General features: G+C 54.0%; 8 protein-coding genes across 8 annotated transcripts; 4 read left to right on the top strand and 4 right to left on the bottom strand.

Moving 5' to 3' along the window:
- Positions 1-6,356: 6,356 nt before the first annotated feature.
- Positions 6,357-7,397, bottom strand: CGGC5_v016542 (uncharacterized protein; the record flags this gene model as incomplete). Its single annotated transcript, XM_032037113.1, has 1 exon — positions 6,357-7,397. The coding sequence occupies one exon, from the start codon at positions 7,395-7,397 to the stop codon at positions 6,357-6,359; it is 1,041 nt and encodes a 346-aa protein (XP_031883885.1).
- A 3,132-nt stretch (positions 7,398-10,529) lies between these two features.
- Positions 10,530-11,342, bottom strand: CGGC5_v016541 (uncharacterized protein; the record flags this gene model as incomplete). Its single annotated transcript, XM_032037111.1, has 4 exons — positions 10,530-10,630; positions 10,689-10,866; positions 10,932-11,050; positions 11,102-11,342. 4 exons carry the CDS (start codon positions 11,340-11,342, stop codon positions 10,530-10,532), a joined length of 639 nt encoding a protein of 212 aa, XP_031883882.1.
- A 39-nt stretch (positions 11,343-11,381) lies between these two features.
- CGGC5_v016540 (uncharacterized protein) lies at positions 11,382-11,872 on the bottom strand (the record flags this gene model as incomplete). Its single annotated transcript, XM_032037110.1, has 3 exons — positions 11,382-11,438; positions 11,493-11,711; positions 11,774-11,872. 3 exons carry the CDS (start codon positions 11,870-11,872, stop codon positions 11,382-11,384), a joined length of 375 nt encoding a protein of 124 aa, XP_031883845.1.
- A 551-nt stretch (positions 11,873-12,423) lies between these two features.
- Positions 12,424-13,393, top strand: CGGC5_v016539 (13 kDa ribonucleoprotein-associated protein; the record flags this gene model as incomplete). The annotated part of the gene is made up of 4 exons (XM_066153537.1): positions 12,424-12,485; positions 12,801-12,901; positions 12,977-13,072; positions 13,131-13,393. 4 exons carry the CDS (start codon positions 12,424-12,426, stop codon positions 13,391-13,393), a joined length of 522 nt encoding a protein of 173 aa, XP_066006803.1.
- Positions 13,394-14,033: 640 nt separating this feature from the next.
- Positions 14,034-14,844, top strand: SEC11 (Signal peptidase complex catalytic subunit SEC11; the record flags this gene model as incomplete). The annotated part of the gene is made up of 6 exons (XM_032037108.1): positions 14,034-14,114; positions 14,182-14,275; positions 14,335-14,420; positions 14,473-14,507; positions 14,569-14,609; positions 14,663-14,844. 6 exons carry the CDS (start codon positions 14,034-14,036, stop codon positions 14,842-14,844), a joined length of 519 nt encoding a protein of 172 aa, XP_031883846.1.
- Positions 14,845-15,704: 860 nt separating this feature from the next.
- Positions 15,705-16,605, top strand: CGGC5_v016537 (uncharacterized protein; the record flags this gene model as incomplete). Its single annotated transcript, XM_032037106.1, has 3 exons — positions 15,705-15,929; positions 15,990-16,258; positions 16,326-16,605. The coding sequence occupies 3 exons, from the start codon at positions 15,705-15,707 to the stop codon at positions 16,603-16,605; spliced, it is 774 nt and encodes a 257-aa protein (XP_031883842.1).
- A 418-nt stretch (positions 16,606-17,023) lies between these two features.
- On the bottom strand, positions 17,024-17,653 carry CGGC5_v016536 (Uncharacterized protein; the record flags this gene model as incomplete). The annotated part of the gene is made up of 2 exons (XM_032037105.1): positions 17,024-17,523; positions 17,572-17,653. The coding sequence occupies 2 exons, from the start codon at positions 17,651-17,653 to the stop codon at positions 17,024-17,026; spliced, it is 582 nt and encodes a 193-aa protein (XP_031883843.1).
- Positions 17,654-19,541: 1,888 nt separating this feature from the next.
- brf1 (Transcription factor IIIB 60 kDa subunit) lies at positions 19,542-21,797 on the top strand (the record flags this gene model as incomplete). The annotated part of the gene is made up of 2 exons (XM_032037104.1): positions 19,542-20,181; positions 20,239-21,797. 2 exons carry the CDS (start codon positions 19,542-19,544, stop codon positions 21,795-21,797), a joined length of 2,199 nt encoding a protein of 732 aa, XP_031883963.1.
- Between the last annotated feature and the right edge of the window lie 147 nt (positions 21,798-21,944).

Raw genomic sequence — 21,944 nt, 5'->3', positions numbered from 1 at the left:
TCGCAAGTCGGATTGATAATGGCAGAGAAAACCGGCGAGAAGGAGAGAGAATTGGGCAAATATTGATTGCTCTCATCTCTCAGAATCTGCCTTTTCTGGATGGTCACTGCTCACTGGTCAGGCGGCGCGCCGTATTATTAGCTCCAGAGCATAGGTTGGTACGCTATTAATGACCGATGGGACCCCTCTCTCGTTGCCCCGGTTCAGGTGCGAAAAGGTAAAGAGAAGGGACGGACGGATACGTAAGAGTGGAAAGGATGGAGGAAGAAGGGGATGAATGGTGAATGCATAACTGTCTGTTGTGTGGTGCGGCCCTCTGCAACGCAATGCCGACCGCATATCAGACAGAAGAGAAGAGACGAAGTGACGAATCATGGTGTCTGTGTGGTCAAAGAGAGGACGAAATGCACCCAAGGATGTGGGAGAAGAGACCAGAGCGCGCCCGTTGGACATGGATGTGTCTCTGAGAAAGGCGATGGATGGACGATTGGGACACGGCTAAGTGGGTGGAAGGCAGGACTCGAGCAAGGGGAACGAGGGTACCAGAGCAAGGGGTAACAAGAGAGAGACAGACTGAGAGAGAGAGAGAGAGAGACATGGAATGGATGCCTCGGGGAAAGGGGGTCTGTGGAAAAAGCGACGAAAGACGACTTCACTTCACTCACCAGCCTCTCCCGGTGCAAATCTCAACCCAGGCGCACGGGACCAAAAGAGTGGGATGCAAAGCAAGGGGCCCTGTCGCTGAAATTTTGGGCGTCCTGGCCTCTTCCACTGAGATTTGCTGGCTGCGAAGATCGCCGACTATGACGGAGGACAACAGCCAGCCTGATGGGTATGACAAGACGCCGGCGCCTCTCAATTGTCAATTGCTCCTGTTGCTTCTGTCTCTGGACGAGTTAGCTTCTTCCTGCTTGTCAGATATGTCAGCTTGAAACCGCCACTGAACTCTCTCCTACTGCGTCCACATGTGAATGTCCCTTAAAGTAACAACATCCCACCACACTTCGCGTCTCCGGGGCACCAGGCTGGGCGCGCTCTGAGCTCAATTATTACCCCTGGACCCGGGCAACCAATTGACCAATCTTGTCTCCAGCTTTTTGCCCTCTTTTTCGGCCCGGTGCGGATACCCAAAAAGACGACCCTGTCGGTGGGAACAGGGGCGGGAAGAAGCCGAAGGAAAAAAAGAACGAGGAGAGAAGTTAAAGAATAATAAAGTACGAATAAAACCAAGAGCCGGCCGTCAACCCGTCCGATGCTGCCGCCGGGGGAAAAAGATTGCAATACGGCGGTACGATGCCCCTGGAACCAGTCGACGGGGACCCATGTTCAAGACGCGTCCATCTGAACGTTGTTCGCGCTGATGTCGGCATGTGCATCCATTCAACTGGCTCTAGAAGGCAGTAACGAAACGCCACAGGGAAACCCAAGGGGGAAATGCAAAATTCGATGTAAGCTAGCGTCCGGTGTCTGCAATTCCCGAAGGCCTCATAGACGTGAGACGAGCTGGATGAACTATGAATGGAACCCGACGACGAGATGTGCAAACTTACCCCTCAGAGCGCAACCCTCAGAAACAACTGATTGCCCCGAGCTTCTGCCGTGAACGGCTTCGATTCGACCTTGAACGATGTTGATCAAATCTCGGAGTTCGGTACGATACGTCGCCGTCGACTTGATTCCGTGCTCGAGCAGAAAAGATCGGTCGTGGATGGTCACTAGCGGTCGATAGTCTCGTCTCGCACGATCGCGGCCGACGATGATGGCGATGAGCTAACAACGGATTATCGAAGAATCAGGCCCGAGCCAGAAACATGGAGTGCACCAGCGGCGTCGGCGCCTATATATCATGTTCTCAACATTCCTGCTGTGCCCTGGTCTGTGAGGGGTTCGTGTCTCTCCCCAAGACGGGAACTATGATGATCTCCCTGGGGGTGGTCTTGACCTGTCTGCCCGCGAAGCACTTGTCTCTCAGCGGCATCGTACTGCTGCCCGATGATACGCTGGCTCGCCTTCCTGTCGTGCGGGCCTCGTACGTGCATCCTACCCTGCACCTACAGATGTCTCACTAATATTTCTCAACACCAATGTGATGTGCATGGGCCGAGCCCTCACGGGAGACGTGCACCTGTGAGCGTTGCGGCCGTGACAGGTGGGTTCGAATCTAACGGAAACAAACGTCGCTCGGTCAAGTCGGTCAACGTAAAAGAACGAAGCTGGTCGTGTCCGAGGCCCCATACCGTCTGTGGCTCGCAACGTAGAAACGCTCTAGAAGACGTCAATGCGGGTCTTGTGGCCTGGGTGCATATGCCGCGACTTGAGTTCTCGTTCAGCCCAGCTTAGACGAGATGAGCGCCTTGACTGTAGCATCTCGTGGGTTGTTTTGATTACAGCTCGTTGCACCAGGTCGCGAACGTCGCACGTCGCGTCGTTAGCGAGTGCCACCGCAGCAGCGAGCCATTTGTTTCCTTGTCAGCATCGCCGGTATTCTCTTTAGAGATGACGGACCCAAGGGAAGCAAGTGGCGTCTCAAGGGTCAAGTCTCGTTCGACTTGCAATTGCGGTCTGTTGTGGCCTCATGATGTTTCACTGGAGCTGCTATGTCTGACAAAAGCAAGAATCCCGTTCCCTGCATCATTGCTTTTGAGATGCTACGGACGCTTGGCTATGGGCTATGGTCGAAACTCGGTTGCCTTGACTACGCCCACGTCACAGCGGAACAAGATATTAGGTTTACTTGCCATTGAGCTGGGTTCGCGTAACGCACTGTTGCTGTTGACGTGGCAAGGCCGCTATTGAGACCTTCTCAATGAAAAGAGTTATCTACAACATTGGCCCGTTGCGTTCGCAGTTCCAGCCACAACTCGTCATCACCATGATCAAGATAGCTGGCAGAAAGTCGGATTATATTCGACGTCGCTATGACCGTCCTGCTGTTATCCGTAAGCGATTTCGAAACCGCGGACAGAACATGTACTTGTTCAAATAGGTTCAAAGACTTCGTTGATCCAAAACTGGTAGTTCCTGGTGTTTTTGGTGGATACATTGTGCGCAGCCGTTAAGTGAGGCACTTTCCGCGGCTTCGTTTTAGAACTTGACAACCTACCGTAGCAAGTAGCGCTCTACTAGCTGTGGTTCTGAACTTAAGTAGAGTGATTATTAGACAGGAGATCGCCTACTTCCCCTGTGTCTACGAGGCTATATTTCTTGTGTACTTAATCACTCCTGTCCGAGACGACAGTAGCGACAACGACGACGATGACGACAACAACGACGACAACAACAACGACGACGACGACGACGACGACGACGACGACGATAACAATGATAGAAGTAATAAAAATAATTGAAGCAACGACGATAACAGAACTGACAACAACAATTGAAGTAATAACGATAACAGAAGCAGCGGCAACAATAACAGCAACGATAATGAGAGAAGCATAACGATGGAGTAGAATAGCTATAGGAAACAGGCAAAGTAATCGGCATAACACACGACAAATAGGCGGTCTTTGAGACAATCCTTGGTAAACCTTTCCCATGCCTATTACTGTGTCTGTCGTTGTCTTCTCTCCTCGGCCCTCAGTCTCTTGGCGGCCTGTCACCTACGCGCAGATCTGAGGTATTCGTTGCAGCCGTTGTCTATCTCGGCTGGCATATCTGAAAGGCGACAATGTCCCATGAAATCTTACCTACGAGCATTGATTAATGCCGTAAATACAGCTATGTGGTTCTTTTCAGAGAAATTGTTGACATCGGTGCGATACGGTAACGCCAATGCAGGACCACGCGATAATTGAAGCCCGACCGAAGACATGATGGTAAGCTGACTTGGGTGAATTACACCGTGCAGTTTCTAAGTTTGAATGCTTGGTTTTCCATGACGTTGGGTTTCAAAAGTCACTTCTGATTGTGAATAGGGATTGAGATTGTCATAGGTGACATTGCTGTTGGTCTTCAGCACCTCATCAAGGAGTCGTCCAGTTATGATCGACAACAGCGAACTACCAGAGGCTGGGAGAAGCCAATTTCCGTCTCGTCCAAGCCATATGTAATGCCTTTACGTTCTTTGCAAACGGTACAAAGAGTATTCCGTCAACAACTGGATGGGAGTTCTGATGGCTAGTGGCGCTGGGCGTTGGTGCTCTGAGCAGAACTCCAAAGAGTGCATTGCAACTTCAAGTGGCTTCCCAAAGTCCTTCGCACATTGAAAATTCTTTTCACACTGCTCGAGACTTATGGAACATGGCGTTGATCGTAGCAAATTCCTTGGGATCTTGACCGCCGCCATAGAACCACCTTTGTGCTCGTTGGTTGCTCATTCCATCCACTCATGCTAGTATAGCAGCCTACGTAAAGCAGTGAGGACACATGATCCGTGAATTGACCTTACCGAGCGTGCCTATCCTGGAGCTTCAACACAAAAGCGGGTGATAGAGAACTGGCTGCTTCGACTTGAGCCCAGCTCAGGGGGTGTGGCATGGTTTTGCTAGGGGGCGCTTGTCTCTTATAAAGTTGCCTCATTGAAGTTAACAAAACCTGTTTTCTCTCTGAGGATCGAAAATGCTAAAGCATGTAGCCGTGGACGTCTGTACTTTGAAATATCCTTCCGCAAGATAAGTCGACTTGACGCAAAAAGGGTAGGGAACGTGGAAACAAGCGCGGGCAAGACCGAGGGTGGAACCACCCAACTTAATCATCATATTGTTGGTAGCATACCCCGCGTGTTCCTGTTACGAGAAAGGGGGTTCTCAAAGACCCCCAACACCAGAGCTCGAACAGCTCAAGTCAATGGTGAGTCAGTCTCTTAGAGCACTCGACCCACCAAGCACTTGGCGGTCAAGACCACTTCTCAACAACATCCTCTGAAGCAGTGAGTCACTGGGGGAACGTCGCATTGTTTGCATGACATGGCGGGGAAAAGGGGGAACAAGCAAGTGAGGTGGCCGAAATTTCTCATTACCTCGCCCTGACGAGGGCTCAAGCCGGTCGAAGCCATCCACTCGGGACAGCCCGACGAATCATCAAGATCATCATCTTCATACGTTACATACAGGAAGAAAGTAAAACAAGACCGCCAGCTGTATTGCAAAAGCGGGTAACCAATGCAGACCGCTCCTCCTCCTCCTCCGATTCAAGATTCCAAAAAGTGACAAAGGAGATCCGATGAAAGCAAAAAAAAGAATGCATGTGAGGTGAGTCAAGGCTTTGTTTGACATGACTTTTTCTCTTTCTCTTTCATTTCTTGTTTTTTTTCTTCAATTTTTTTCAGATTTCGGGAATGACTGAAGAGGTTGTATTGCGCGCGCCAAGCCTGTGGTTCCTTTCGCGAATTCTTTCTAAACCTCCTCGGCCTGCCCTGGAGTAGTCGAAGGCGGCAAACATGCGTCCTCCAAAACATCCGTAAAAATTCCTAATCGGGAAGAGCAAATGAAGACAACAAAAAAAGAACACAAAACACAGTTCTGTATGGTTTCTTTGGACCCGTACATCTGTTGTGCCGGGTGTTTCTAAGATGCCGAAACGCCACTTCTTTTTTTTCTGCATTGATTCCATCCCAAATGGAGTAGTCAAGAAGTTTTATGAGAGTTGAGTTTCCGCCTTCCCCAGTTGCCGTGACCCAAGTAAGCAAAAGCAGTTGAAAAAGGACAAACTTGGTGTGGGGGGTGGTGGTTTTTTTTGTGGTTGTTGTTTTGTGTAAAGAAAAGGCGTAGCAAGTTCTCTTCTGATCGTTTCCTCTCCTCTCTCTGATGAGCTCTTGGATGTCCCGTTTCCACCACCAGCGAGTGAACGCGGAGCGTACTAGGGGACCCTTGGAGGTAAACGCCAGTGCAAAGAGAAAAAAATAGTTGCCAGGGCCGCTGTTTCTGCATGGATCATGTCCAGAGATGCGGGAAGGGAAGAAGGTAAGAAGAGCGGGAGGAGTGGGTTCGTTTCGTGTACGGGGGGTATTAGTCCTCGCGCTCTCCGCAGTCCACCAGAAAGGTTTCGGCCAACCTCGATGAGAAGTGGAATTTTTTTTTCCTTTTTGAGAAGAGAAAAAAAGAACTCCCAAATGGTGTTTTTCCAATCTTGTGTGGGAGAGACGAGAGGAGAAAGTGACATGCCGCGGAAAGGAATCAAGCCTCCTTGATATCGCAATTCTCAGAACAACCTCCATTCCGTGTAAATGCAAATCCGAAGCGAGATGCGCACATGACAAAAACACCGTGTGAACGCCGTTGGCAAGTATACCATGCTCGCTTTTGGATAGCACATGTGTGAGAGAGACGAACGCATCCTCTCACGGTCGTCGAACCGGACGCAGTCCAGCACGAACCGAACAAGAGTCTTGTTGTTTTCTCATGTTCACCTCATCAGACGGTCTTGGGGGTGCGTGCGTTGGTGTGGTCGATCACGTCGTCGAGGTGGTTGCACATGGCCACGAACAGGTCGAAGAAGAGCTTGCTGCCGCCGCGCTCCATCTCAGTCTGCATGGTACCGCTCCTCTTGAATGTCTTGCGACACCTGATGATCAAGGCGAGGTAGTGAGCGCGCAGACGCGAGTCCGAGTCGGGGGTGTGGGCGTAGGCGTACTGGGCGGAGCGCAGGATGGTTCCGACGTCGACGCCGGACTGCAGACCCTGCTTGCGCAGGGCCAAGCGCTTGAGCTCCTCGAGCCCGTACCGCTCCGCGGCACAGTAGATGACGGTGTCGCGGAGGATGTGCTGCCCGCAGGCCGCGATGTAGATGGTCGCGTCACTGCCGGGGGCGCCGGAGCCGGCGGTGGTGTTGCTTGTCGTGGTGTGGGCCGAGTTGGGCGTGGGCGGGTAGGCGCCCGGGGCAGGGGGGGCTGCGCGGCCACCTCTGTGGTGGTGGCTGTGGTGGTTATCGGGGTTGGGGGAGGTTTGGGGGGATCCTCTGACGGCATCCTCGAGCTCCCAAGAGTTGCGGTGCCTGTTGTGCATCAGGCGGGGGTAGTAGTCACCCTTGTAGAGGTACTCGAGGATGGCGGAGAAGACCTCGGGTTCTTCGTCGGGGAGAGCGATCCGCTTGCTCTGGGCCTCGAAGAACTGACCTCGACAGGCGGCCTCGAAAAAGGGCGACTGGAAGAGGACGTCCTCGTGGGCGGCGAACAAGCGACCCTCACGGCCGACCGTCAGGGTGACGATGGGCGAGGGGGCGACGGCAGACTTTCCACCGCCGGAGGCCTTGGCCGGCATCGGCGCGGGGCCACCGCGGGGTGCGGCGGCGGCGACGGGCGGGGCCATGGGGGCGGGCTGGTCATCGGTCACGGAGCGCTGCATCTTCGACACCTTCTGGTTGTCCCGGATCGAGCTCGACTTCTTCAGCCTCGACGACTTGTCCACGCGGACGTTGGGGTCTTGCGACCTAAACGTGCGCTTGAAGAGAGACATGCCGGCGGATGTTGACGTTGTGGTTCACGTGTGATTGTTGTTGTTGTTGTTGTTGTTGTTGATCTGAAGAAGAGGGGTGGTGGTGGGGGAGTGTTGTTCTTGTACTCTTGCCGGGTGTTCTGATAATGAACGAACGATGCTCGAATGGGGGTGTGATAAAGTTGAGAGACAGGGGGAACCGAAAGCGATAGAGGCGCGTTGCTCAAGGGACCTTATATGTCTTTGACTCTATGGGGATAGAAGAGGTGAAGAGAGTGACGAAAGGAGCGAATAGAGGAGAGGGAGGGAGTGATGATGGAGGGGTGTGAGATCGGATGAGGGGGGGGGGGGTCGGAGAGAGAGAGAGAGAGAGTGAGTGAGGAAGAGAGAGAGAGAGAGAAGAAGGACGAGTGACACACAAAAAGATTGACAGGGGCCCGGGGTGGGAGAAGTCTCCTCAGAGGGAGTTCAGAGTGAACGAACGACCGGTTCCAAGGAGATATTCCCAACTTGACTTTGCGACCCTTTTTTGGTTGTGCTGGAGGGGGGGGAGGGGAGAACAAGAGGAAAGAGGGGTGTTTTTGAGGGGGAGCCGCGATATTTATACCGACTACTGATATTGGTGATGATTCTTGCCTTTGGCGTGTTTCCATTGGCTCCCGTCCCCCGCCCCGACCGCCGCATTTACTGTGAGTGGTTGATGGTGGTGAGCACCAGGCGCGCCATGATAGGACGGCAACAACAAAAAAAAAACCCTGGGTTCACGCGCTGTCTCTCACTCGAACGGCGGGAGGGCGGTTGACGCCGCGGGGGATGTGAGCCAGGTACAACCCGACCACTAAGAGAGTTCATCTCAGGGCTGAGAGGGGGGACAGCGGCCCAGGGACAGCCCAGGCAGCATCGCCGCCCAAGACAAGCACCTCGAGCAGGCAGGCCTGGCAGGCAAGCAGGGTAGCGCCTAACGGCTGGCCTCTCGGAATGGAACGCTGGTGACACTGGAATGACTTCACTGCCAGTTCACACAACAAGCCCAGAGTCCGAGGACAGACGAGGACACCCAGGACCCAGGAGACGTACCGAAATAGGCGCAGTTGAGAACCTCCAGCAGCCCTCAAGCGCCGCCAACCGGGGCACCGCCCGCTAACGCACCTTAATTGCTGTTAACCTCCTTGGGTATCTGTAACCCCGAACCCATTGCCTGAGATATGTAGCGGTACATCTGTCGCCGTCTCGACCCTGAGCTTCAAGCAATGCGCTGTCCTTGGGTCGGTACCTTGCCTTGGATACGCTGGACACAGCACAGGGGGTGGCCAGAAATAGGAATAGCGGCCCAAACCTGGAAACATCAGTCAACACTTGCTGTCGACCGTCGCCCGTTGACCCAGCCATGCGCTGTCCAGTCGCCCGTTGCCGCACGTGAGGCACTCGCAACGCAGGGCTCTTCTCCTGTGCCAAAGACCTCATCACTCTCATCTCCTGAATCTCTTCCCTCATGGACCCCAAAAGAAGGCGCAAGAAGGGCGGTCGGGACCTTTACCCGGGTGTCATTGGCTACGCCTGCCACCGTCGCTGGGTACCGATACATGTCCCGATACACGTCCCGGTGCTGGCGCCGTGCTCCAGGGAGCCCGACCGATAAACCTGAACGTACCTTATCGCCCCCCAACTGGCCAAGCAACAGACTGACAACTTGACAACTCATCGGCGGCTCGACCTTCTGCCCTTCCGGTTGGCTCATCGTCTACACCTTCTGGAACGTACTCTGAACTGCAGGATCTGGACTTCACCTCCACCCTCACTGACCCTCTCCGAATCGTCGCTCCTCGCCCTCTCCCATCTTGCATCTTGTCCGGCCCCCCAGTTGTTGTTGAGAACTGAATTTGGAACCCAGGACCCTGACCACTGACGACTGACTCCCCCCTCCTCAACCACGAACACCGTCTCTCTCTCTCTCCCTCCCTCTGTCTCTCTCGCGCGCGTCGCGTGTTCATGGATACCCTACAGGAACCTCTCGCCGCATCATCGATACCTTACCATGCCGCTTGTCTCTCCTGCTCGTCTTGACCTCGAGATTCCACGACTGAGCTTCCGCCAGCACCATCCATCACTCAACCCGTTGCTTCGCATTGGCCTGACTGCCGCCGGCATGGCAACCTTAACTTCACTAGCCACAACCCAAACGGGAACCCAACGCCTGTCCTAGAGTCCCGAGCTGCTATCAAGTCTACTCATTCATGTCCTTCTAGCCGCATGAACGGCTGCTGTTCTGACAGTCAGGCATATCGTGGTTTCCCCTCCAAACTACCATCTCTCATCTCGTCGTGAACCGTCTGCCCCTCGTCCGAACCATCTCTTGCGCGCCTTTGCCGGACTCAGCCCAACATCCCGGCACAGATCCATCATCCCATCATCCCACCAAGGAATTCCCCCCTCTCCCCCCTCTTTCTCGAGAACCCTTTCGAAGCATGCCATACGCACCATCGTCCACCTTCCAGCCTGGAAAGGGCCACCCCTAACAAGATTGCCATGCAGCTAGTCGGGCAGATTCAGGCACAAAACCACCGCCGCCAATCATCTTGGACCACCCCGACCACCCGTCCCGTCCTCCGCCAATCCATACCCCGGCTTGCCGACTGCTCTCCGCTACTCTTCACTGTCGGCAAGCCCAGTGACCTGCATCACCGCCTCAACACCGCTCCTTGCGCCGTACCGACCCATCTCTACCATCGACCATCTCCTCTCCCCGCGCCGTCCCGTCAATGACCAAGATAGCTCGCAAACCCCATCACCCATCACCCATCACCCATGCCTCCTGTTCCTTTTCTGTCAGTCACTCTTCATTCGTCATTTACTGGCCTCGGCTCGGAAATAGGTCTCTCTTGTTGGAAGTCATAATGTTCTAGGTTATTTCGGAATCGTATCCTCACACCCCCTCCAAGTCGTCTCCTCCACCGCCTCCAAGGCACTACACCTCCTTCGACTCCAGCCCGATGCATGCCTTAATCCCTCCTGCAATCTGAGGCATCCATCAAGATAGGAACACCTGACAACCACGTATGGCCAAGCCCGCCAGAACCGGGCCACCGCCGTCCTCACCGCCCGACCTATCCCCCCCGCTCATCTCCGACGAGCCCCGTCTCGACCGAAAGTCCCTCAGTGGCCCGCTGCTTCGGCAGCGGCGGCTACCCGTCTCGAGTGGGCAGCCCGGGAGATACTCTCCCTCATGCCAATGAGACCATACATGAGCGCGTACACTGGGCAACCGGTCAGCTTTCTCTCTCTCAACATGTCACTCGGTACCGGGTTACCCACAGATGGGAGCAAGAATGACAAATCCAATCGACGCTGCCACCACGGCCTCGCGCGATCCGATCACCTTCTGGTCGAGCCAGTAGAAGGCATCGGCGCCGGTCTCGATCTTGCCGATGGCTGCCCAACCGAGGTAGAGACCCGCGAAGAAGATGACGCCCAATGTGTGCGCACCAACAGCCTGCACGGTGGTCAGTCTTGTCAGCCGGCACTTGCCTCCCCGAGTTCGGCACTGGCGTCACTCACCAGAGGGCGCTTGATGCTGTTGAGCCAGAATATCTCGAAAAGTGCAATGACTGTCGAGACGAGGAACAGGTTGATGATGACAAAAGCCTTGAACCAGCCTTCACCAAAAATCTCCGTGACTAACATCAATTCATTAGACTTGGCCATACCAATCAGAAAGGATGACTCACAAGGTCCATGTGGTTTGCCCTTATTGATGTCCTCCAGGCGAGTCATCTCAAAGCCCAACGACTGCTCGTACATGCTCGACGCGTGCGAGCCACCAGACGGCTGGGGCTTGGGGGGCTCGGCGTTCCCATTGTCGTCGTGCGGCAGCTGTACAAACCAGTAGAGGCAGGTGTTCATGAAGGTGAAGACAGTGGTGACTGTGTAGAATATGGTGAAGTAGAACTGCTTGCGGAGGCTGGACATGTCGTAGGGCAGCGACGACAATCTAAGCAACCAGTATTCCTAGCCACGGTTGCTGTCGTCAATGTGCGGGTGGTAGAGATGGGTGTAGGTCCAACCCTGGATGCAACCCATGTCAGTCACTGCAACACGGACCACGACGATGATTCGTACCAGCACCACCAAGTGGTAAATCAAAAGCAGAGAATAAGTGACAATGGAGAAGTCAAAGACGACGCGCCAGTTCGAGTACGGCGACTTCTCTCGAAGCTTGTAGTCGAGGATCATTGCACCGACTGCGGTCAAGTAGGCAACGACACCTCCTCGAATCCAGCAGAGGGCGTTCTGCGGCAGACAACGCCATGGCGAGTGGCATGCTCTCAGGAATGCAGGCTGGCGATTGAATGTAAGCCAAAGCCAGGAGAATGGCCAGAGGATGGGCGAGGAACTCTTACATGGTCTTGGACCTGGCCATAGGCGGCTGGCGTGGGCAATCCCTCGTCGGCATGCCCGGCCTGGCCGTGGAGCAAAGGCGTTCTGACGGAGGCGTCCATTGAGGTGATCCGGAGGCTGGCAGAGAGATTGAGGAAGTGTCAGGGATTCGATACCAAAGAGATGATGGAATAAAAATCGAATCCAAGAAGTTCAGCGTGGATGCGGCTGTGTTATTGATGAAGGTTGAATCAGCAAGCCAAGGATGAGGTCTGGAGCGGGATGTTGGTTCAAAAGGTCGGCGGGACAGTCGAAGACAAGAGGTGACGAGAGGAGAAGTGCTGAGAAAGTGCAGCCCGTGCCTTCCCGCGCTTTGAAAATTGAGCCATGGCTGCTGTTGGGGTTAATGATGTTCACGGAAGGAGGCAACTGCACTAAGGTAGGACGATGATTGACGCGGAAGGAGTGGGCTCTGGCATGAGGCGAGGCAAGAGGTTGTCGCAGCCTCCTATATTGGGCTGCACGAAGATGAATTTGGAAGGTAATTGCATCCAAGGTACTAGGTGAGGTACGCTGCATCTAGCCTTCTGTCTTTCGATACGTGCAGAGGAGCTGTCTATTCAATCAGCAAGAACACAATGGAAGCAAGAGAGTCGACAAGGTCATAAGTAGCATGGGCCAGAAGTGCTTGCCTCCCGTGCCTATTCTTGTGAGATACCTGCAAGAGCTGCTATGGTTCGGTAGAGAGATACATTCCAATTGAAACTGCCGGCCAGCCTGCTAGAGTCTGGAAGGTGCAGCGTCGACACTGTTGGCGTCCCTCTTCGGACCACGATCTTGGGTGCTGTTGATGGAGGGCATCTGCGGCTCGGACTTTTCTATCCGGCTACCTTACCTTACGTCCACGGGTGTACCTGACCTTCGGCAGGTCAGACCAATCCACCTTATGTAAGATGCACCATCAGTCACGTGTTCCACCCTGGGTGACATATCCGTGCATGGGAAAAAAGTTTTGGAACTTGGCTCATTTACATTCAACTTCGCAGACAGTAAGGCAGTGAACCCTCGGGCGAGCCTTCCACCAGCTACACAGCAGTTGCATCCAATTCGCGAGGCAGTGAACCTATCCGGCGAGCCTTTGCACGCAAAATGTCTTCAGCGCCTGAAGCTGCAGATTTGTGCCTTCTCATGCAACGCATGCCGGCCCTGACTAACGACCACTTCAGCTTGGCCTTTGGCCGATGCTGCTCTCACCCAGGAGCTGCTCGATCTCGCTCAAACGGCAACCCACCACCGCCAGGCCAAATGGGGCGCCAACGAAGGTTCGTTGTCTTCACTTCCAAACTTGCTGTCCGCCTGTCCGACTGACTTCTGGATCAGTGACCAAAGCCCTGAACCGTGGCACCTGCGAAATCGCTTTGCTCGCTGCGGATGCTGCCCCTCTTGCCGTCATTCTCCACCTCCCCCTGCTTTGCGAGGACAAGAACGTCCCTTACGTCTTCGTCCCTAGCAAGGCGGCTCTCGGAAGGGCTTGCGGTGGCAGGCGCCCAGTCATCGCTGGCTGCATCACTACCAATGAGGGAAGTGAGCTGGCTGGTACCATCCAGGTGGTGCGAGACAAGGTTGAAAGGCTGGCTATCTAGCTCTCAAGTGATCACGGATTTCTTGGGGCGGAAAGGTGCTCGCCGTAAAAGGGCTTGATCTGAGATGATTCTTGTCTTGGCCCCTCACTAGCTATGTAGCTTGCTAGCAGAAAGACAAGATCGACATTGATGGATGAATTTTGAATCTGTGAATTGTGACTGCTACGGATTACACGCGTGTGTATAGACACTGCTCGGCCAGCAAAACTCTTTCCTAGAGCTGGGCTCATCTGCAAGGGATTCCCTCTTTTCCGAAAATAAGTGATGGCCTTCTGATCGAGAGTTTATCAAACCTGATGTTCCCATGAGAAGCCGCCGTGTTCTTGGCTGATTCCAAGCCTGCAGCACATGAACCCAGCACAACGAAGCTCAGGTCGGTCCTGGAAAATAAAAGGTGGTCTGTGCAGATCTCCTGCTGGAAGGTGGGTAGCTAAGGTAGGTACGATAAGATAAGATAGATACGTACCTCCCTCCGTTGACACGTTCCACATCCTGAAGACAAGCGCGTGGCCAGTGCTCTTTGCTTGAAGGTTCACTGAAAGTGTCCGAGGTGCATCGCTGGCCAGAACTTCAAACTCCAAGTCCGCCAACCGCACCTCGACATCACGATCCCACTGCTCCTGCCACCGCCGCTCTCACCATGTTGTCGAGTCTCGGAAACCCACGCCAGGCGGCGTCGCAGCTGCTCAACTTTGCGCTCATCCTTTCCACCGCTTTCATGGTATGCAGCCCACCTGCGCCACTCGCAGGGCCCTGGCGAACACTTGCTAACTCGTGCGCGCGCGCAGATGTGGAAGGGTCTCTCCGTCGTTAGCGATTCGCCGTCTCCCATCGTCGTTGTTCTTTCCGGTAGTATGGAGCCGGCCTTCCAAAGAGGAGACTGTACCTCTCCCCCGCTGCACCAGCTTCCAACCATGCGATGCGATGCTGACCGGACGCAGTGCTCTTCCTCTGGAACCGAAACTTCCTCCAAGAAACGGATGTCGGCGAGATTGTTGTATATGAGGTGAAAGGAAAGAACATTCCGGTACGGGACAGCTGCTTCAATCGACGCTTCGTGCGTGCTGACGTGCCCTCAGATTGTCCACCGTGTCATCCAAAAATTCGGCTCTGGGTATGGCGCCCCTCCTCTGCTGCTCTTGTGATTGCATTGCTAATTTGGCTCGTCGTCATAGACCACAAGCGAAGCTACTCACGAAGGGAGACAACAATGCGGGTGCGTACTAGACTTGGGCAAGCACCTTGCGGCGGTAACTAACAGGATATCAGGAGCCGATCAAGAACTGTATGCCAAGGGCCAGGACTTCCTCGTACGAAGTGACATTATCGGTTCAGTCGTCGCATACATTCCCTTCGTCGGATACGTCACCATTCTCCTCTCTGAGCACCCGTGGCTGAAGACGGTGATGCTGGGAATCATGGGTTTCGTCGTAGTACTGCAGCGGGAGTAAAGCCACAGACGGACAGAAAAGTCAATTAGTTCTGCATTCAAGGCGTTATAGGTCGTTCAACACTGGTTATCAACAAGCGGAGGATGTTGAATTGTTGCAGCAGGGACTGGAAGTGGTTGCATGCCACAACTTGGCTGCTATCGGGACCTAGATGAGATCACCTGGTATCACGATCAGCATTGCACGCCCTTCGTGCCCTAAGGGCGTCGTGGCCGAGTGCTGTTCCAAGTCCCATACACTTCTGGTGTCGGGCGCCAAGACGTGATTTTGGAAAGATCTTCCAGCAATGTGGTTTAACTAGAGCTCGACGCAAAAAAAAGGTCACTTAACTCCACAACTTTCCGGTAATAGAGATGGCCCTTTGTGGTTCCAGTCAGACCCAGAACCTCAGCCGCACATCATGGAGGCTGACCCCTTGCTTGGGGCTAATTTCCACACAAGTCTGGAGCGGTAGCGGACATATGTTTCTCTAGGCAGCCAGCGGCGCCGCTGACAGGGTTTCTCACGAAAATCCGTACGAGAACCAACGGCTCTACCCAATGGCACGACCCTGATCTTAGCCACTTCCAAGGGACCCTCCCTCTTTTTAGGTCGCGAATGTGACTAGGCAGAATCCTTCTGATCGCGCGTGCCAGTGCTTGTTGGTTACACACGAGCGGCACAGTCGTGCAATAAAATGAGATCCAACTGCCGCAGCAAATTTTACTCAGTTCGCGTCTCTTAGGTACTTTTCTGTCGATAGCCTCGCTCTTTTCTCAAACTGCCCTCGGGAACAATCAGTCTTTCGTTCGCACCCTTCACGTTAGTCCTCGTCTGTCATCACCAGACCTCCCGATTTTGGACTCGTCAGTTCGCGCACCATGTCCTCCCCGGCGCATCAGCCGCAATACGGCCTTCAGGGGTACCAACCGTACGAACATCAAGGTCACCAGCGTGTGATCCCCTACAGCAAGCCATGGCACATTGCCAAAATCGTGATGCGATGTTCCGACATCGTCTTTAGCTTAATCGTCATCGGAATCTCTGCATACGTCCTGACAATTGCCTTCTCCGGCGGCGCATTCTACGTTATGAGCTGGCTGCCGGTAAGCCGCCGTAGCGCTTCATATCCACTCAAAGTTTCGAGGCTAATGTCTACCTTGCAGGCTGCGGTGGCTATCATCTGGGACACTGCAGAACTCATTACCATTTGCGCAAGAGGAGGCCGACGAGGAATTCACCCAGGCGCTCACGTTGGCTTACACCTAATCTTCTGGCTCTGTTTTGCGGCAGCAGTTGGCCTTCAGGGCACATACATATACTTCCGAGATGTTGATGACTATTATTATTCTTATAGCAGCAGACGGCAGTCCTTCTTCAGGACTAAGGTGGTTCCTATGCAGAACACCATTACCGCCTTCACTGCTCTGTTGCTGTAAGTCCATGGGACCCTCTCCTCTCCCCGAGACTGTTGGAGCTTGTGTGCTAATCAACAGCGACAGCATCAATCACTTCATTCTCTTTGTCCGAGCCTGCGTAGAGACCAACCAGCGCAACTCTCGGCCGCCTGTTTTCATGGTGCCCGTCAACGCGCCCCCACCCATGCAAAGCCAGGCGGTAGCTGGATCCTATGTGCCCTACCCCCACCAACCTCAGCAAGCGTACATTCCAGCGCAACAACAAGACAAGGGAGAACAGGCGGCCGCATCCAGCCCTTCAAACGCGGGGCAGTACGTGCCACCTGGACCGGATGGCACATATTATGGTCCGGCTAGTCGTTAAGGTGGTGATATATAATCTAAGACTGTTTGTGGGAAGAGCGAATTATGATACCCCGCTGTAACGTTCAGGCTCGGTTGGCGGTTGAAAGTGGTGTAATTTGGCAGGACAATTGGAGTAACAGCGCCATCACGGATTATGATGGCAATATGATGTAGTTCCCTGCCCGGGTGCCAAAAGTGTTTGAACAAAATGACGACTGTTACTCATCTTCTGATGTTGAATTCAGCGTCCCCTCTCGCGGGTACCTCACCCGGCTTTCAACATGTATATCGGGCACTGCGGTTCTCTTGCATCCACCAGGGATCCCGAAGTCAACAACAGGTTGAAGTGATGAGGGTTGAGAGGAAAAAGATGGTCATATAATAAAGACTTGTTTCATTAATACTACTTTGGCAAATATCACGCTTTGTTGCTGCGCTTAGGTGGACCATTGCACGTCAAAGTCCTTGAACTGAACGACAAGATCGTCCTTGGCATCCTTGGCGGGCCGGGCCACCAGGGCACCAATAGTGAGGTTCCAGTCCTTGCCTGATGAGTCGTCGTCGCCGTAGACCCAGCAGATCTCGCGCAGCGGCTCCTTGGTGCCGTCCTGTTTGATGTAATAGACCCAGAAACCGAGGCCGAGACCATCGCGGCCTTTTTCGATTGTCACGGTGATGCTCTTGGAATCCTCGAAAGCGGTCAAGGGGGTGATGCTCCAGTCGGCCCAGCGGTCGCAAGAGACTGTGCTGAGTTGAGGGGTGCCGTTGTAGTACTCCAGGCCGGTCTTGATCCATCTCCGTTCGCGAGTGCCGGAGACGGAGTCAAAGGTGAAGATGAGGCCGGCTTGGTCGTATTGCTCTGACCAGTCTGCCGAGAAGGTGATTTTGGCGGACTTGAACTCGCTCAGGTTCTTGGCTGGGAGAGCATGGACGGGGGCTGCAATGGTCAGATGGACTTCTTGAGATGGCATGAGTATTTACAAACCGTTGTAGATGTTGGTCGTGGGGGGCTTCTTCCAGACATCAGTGCCGGGGCCGGCAGAGAGGGTGAAGCTGTTATTCGACATTGTGAACGTGCCTGCGTCAAGGGCTAATGCGAGCTGAACGTGAAAGATGGCTGTGAGGAAGATTACTGGGTATCAAGGGGCTGAGGATGTTTCAATTGGAATCAAGGGTTCAATGAGCCAAAGTCAGGTGGGAGGTTACGGGGATGCTGGTTTATATAGCCTAAGATGCAGGACTCATGTGGACTTTGTAAGACGCTGAGATGGTGTGAGAATTAAGTTGACCCGGGCTGCCCCGCATCGGGGATGCAGCAGGATGGCCGCCGGGCGTCTTAGGTGCTCGACAAGGTCCACGCGAGATACCTCCATCTTAGACATGACAACGGTCTTGTGGGCCGGTAATCCGCCATGCTCCTTAGAGGTTGTAGATCAAAACAGGCACGGATGTACTATTGTACGGTGCAGAAGAGACCAAATCTGCCTTTGGCAACACATTGAAACTCCAGGTAACCAGGCTTGAGCTCCGGGCCGGACCTTCAAGCCTGAAGCCACTTGCGCTGCGAATGGAAGTAACCGCAACACATCTGTCCTTTTCGCTTACCAATGTGACTAGGACACAGCCCGTCTCATGACAATTGGATCAAGAATTGGACAGTTGTCGACATGCGATTGTCCGGTTGGAAGCTTGAAGATGCAGGGGGGATGTCCAAGGTGACTCGGATCAGTTCCACAACGCGGGGCAGAGCGCTGTGACTCGGCCCACGGGGGCCAACAGTCCGGCTGATCTACGGGGAATTCGGTGGAGACTCCGCAGTAAAACGTGAGCTTTTGGAAACAAGTCTGCTGCGTGGCTGGCTTATTCATGACCGAAGCAGCAAGTACTCTGTAGAGTCTGTCAACTCGCGCACCCGGGTCGGTCCTTGTAAGAAGTTTTTCAACGGAATTCATATTCCCAGAAACGAAGAAATAAGCCGACGAAGGTTTGTTTTGTTGTTGTCAGAGTCCGAGTTTGGGTCGGTCAAGTTGCAATGGTGCCCGCTTGGAATCATCATGTGCTGCCGTCGCTTTAACTCAAGGAGGAGCATGAACCAACCGGACGTCGTTTTGGCGCCATTTCACACCGAAAAGGCCTAACTAGAAAAGGAACAAGAGCCAGCCAGCCGCAGCGGTTCTGCTTAGCTAAGGCAGACGTGGTAAGGTACCTCTAGGTAATCAAGTCAAACCGGCCAAAGCAGACGACAACCTGGATGGAGGGAGGCCATGGGGATTCGAACCGTGGACCACCGGAACGCTGAAGATTACAGTGGGGATTTGCCCCTTTCGGTCCTCGTCAGTGTCTGAGTCAGCGCCGTGCCCCTCTTCAAAGGCCGTCCTCCAGTGGTCGAGGAAGCATTCTGTGCCTGTCGGCTGCAGTCTTCACAGTCATCTCCGAAAGCAAAGGTGCACCTTCCCCCGCTCGACCATCTCGTCGCCCACCCCCACAAATTTTTCATTTCCCGCCTCACGTCGCCGGCCACCAGTATCTCGTGTCTCGCTGCAGCAAACAGCGACCAACTTCCTCACCAACCGCGCTTACACACACCCCTACCCGATTTGCTGTCGATTCGAGGAACAATTGCGTCACCGGACACGCATTGAATACGCACAAAGGCGCGTCTTTCAAACTCAACCTTTCTCTCTCCATCTTGAGGCGGGCTGTGCCTGTGCCCGCCTGGAGGGGGAAGAAGAAGAAGAAGAAGAAGAAGAAGAAGAAGAAGAAGAAGAAGAAGAAGAAGAAGAAGACGAAGACGACGAAGACGACGAAGACGACGAAGAAGAACGGGAAAGGAACGACCGAAACCTCGACACTGCCCCTACCTTACAATACTTCTGTGCGATCCTTTGCTGTCGCTGAGAATAAAAAGACCCCAAGCTCAACTGCTTGCCTCCGAAGAGCACTCAACTCGCTACCATGTCGTCGTTTTTAACGCCCACCAAGAAGTCGCAAAAGCCCCAAACCAAGTCGAAGCCATTCCAACCCCCAAACCGAATTCGAGCGATTCGCGAACAAGCTGAACGTCAGCAAGCCAATGCCGCTGCTGCTGCCGCCAATGCTGCTGCTCAAGCACAACTGAACCGCGCCAGACCTGCTACCGTCGCCGTCTCCAAGGGCCCGCAATGTCCGAACAAAGCATGTGTCAAGCCCAACGTCGTCGACGGCGTCTGCCAGACCTGTGGTCGTGTCGCTGACGACAGCAACATTGTCGCCGAGGTTCAATTTGGCGAGACTTCCTCCGGTGCTGCCATGGTCCAGGGTAGCTATATTGCTGCCGACCAAGCTGGTGTCCGGACCCTTGGCCCTGCCTTCCGCCGTGTTGGTGGCTCCGACGACCGAGAGAAGTCCATCCGCGAAGCCCGTTCCCTTATGCAGGGTTACGCTCATCAGCTGAATCTTGGCGAGAACACGGTCAATACTGCCGTTCAAATTTTCAAGCTCGCCTCGCAAGCCAACTTTGTTCAGGGTCGAACTTTGGTTATGGTAGCCGCAGTGTGTCTATACGCTGCTTGCCGTACGGAAAAGCCTTGCCGCATCATGCTCATGGACCTTGCCGGTAAGCACACACACGTTTCCCTGATTCGACCACCATAATACTAACAACAAATCGCAGATCTCACACAGTTGAACGTTTTCAAGCTTGGCCGAGCCTTCAAAGCACTCAATGCCACTGTCTTCATCTTCGACAACGGCGAAGGACAAGTTTTCCCCGAAGATCTCATCTACCGGCTGGCAAGCAAACTTGAGTTCAAGCACATGACCAACCGCGTTGCCGAAGACGCCATCCGCCTGGTGCAGCGCATGAAACAAGACTGGATTGTCATGGGCCGTCGACCTTCTGGTATCTGCGGCGCTTGTCTTCTGATGGCAGCGAGAATGCACAACTTCCGCCGAACTGTCAGGGAAATCGTTTACCTTGTGAAGGTGACCACACATACCATCCAAGAGCGTCTAACAGAGTTCAATGTGACGGACGCCAGTAAGATGACGGTGGAGGACTTTTTGGCCCAGGACTTCAGCTCCAACTCACACGACCCTCCGTCCTTCTACAGGAACACCGAAAGCTGGCAAAAGAAGCAAGAGGAGCTGGGCAAGAAGCGCAAGCGTGCTGTTACAGATGACGGAGAGACCGTACGGGCTACACCGGCACCACTGCCTCCGCCTCCTGATCTGTCATCTGCCCCCGCAATCGAGTACCGCCGCGACAAGGACGGCTACATCATTCCTCCATTGCCGTCCAAGATTCAACAAGATGAGCCCGCACTGCGTGACGCGAACAGCAAACAACACTTGGAGACGCTAGCCGAAGAGTTTGGTGATGCAACGACAACGAACGATGAATCTTCGCAAGCAGAACCGGAGGCCGAAAAGACCACAAAGGCCAAGCCGAAGCTACCGATCAACGAAGCATGGGAGCAGGACGAGAACGAGATGGAAGAACAAATCTCAGAAATCATGAACGACCCCGAGACATACGAGCACGCCAAGGCATTCAGCAACGCTGAACAGCGAGCACGCATCCACTCCATCTGGGCACTACAACAGCAGCCTGACAAGGCCGTTTCGATGGCTCCGGTGGTGGGTGAAGACGAATTTGCCGACGACCCCGAGGTCCTGAACTGCTGCTTGACCCCCGAAGAGATCAAGATCAAGGAGCTTCTTTGGGTCAACGAGAACAAAGATTGGCTGCGCCAATCTCAGGAACGACTCTTCCGCAAGAAGCTCGAGGGCCAGAAGGAGAAGCCCACCCGGAAGCGTAAGAAGAGGCCTCGCATTGGCGAGGGCCAGACAACTCCTGCAAGTACCCCCGGAGAGGCTGCCGTGAACGTCATGAAAGAACGTGGCTTCTCGAAGCGTATCAACTACGACGCCATTCGGCAAATGTTTGATGTCCCTGATCGCGGCGACCCTGGATCTCGACCAGAGAGCGAAGCTGCCAGTCGCCCGACCAGCAAGGCCCCCAGCGTGCTTGATGATCCCATCGCTGATGACGAGAGTGACCACATGGGTGGCAGTGGAGACGAGATGGACGACCATCAAGACGACGAGTTCGGGGGCGGTGATGACTACGACGACATGGGCGACGAGTCACACATGTACGATGACGACGATCAGGGTATGGGCGAAGATGAAGACGAGGATGACTTCGGACTAAACGACGACGACGAGTAGTTTGATTGTTGTGATTGCTGCTTGATTCGTCGTCACTGGATGGCTGCAGGTGCCGAAAATCGGTTGGGAGGCATGTTTTATTGTTTAGATACCCCAAGAGCTCATGGCATATGGCCTCGGCAGACTACAACAGCATCGCTGCCATGC

Source organism: Colletotrichum fructicola (genome assembly GCF_000319635.2).
Source record: "Colletotrichum fructicola Nara gc5 chromosome Unknown KSG_Nara_v1_contig11, whole genome shotgun sequence".
NCBI lineage: Eukaryota > Fungi > Ascomycota > Sordariomycetes > Glomerellales > Glomerellaceae > Colletotrichum > Colletotrichum fructicola.
Note: the sequence above shows the minus strand (reverse complement) of the source record. Positions and strands in the feature narration are given on the sequence as shown.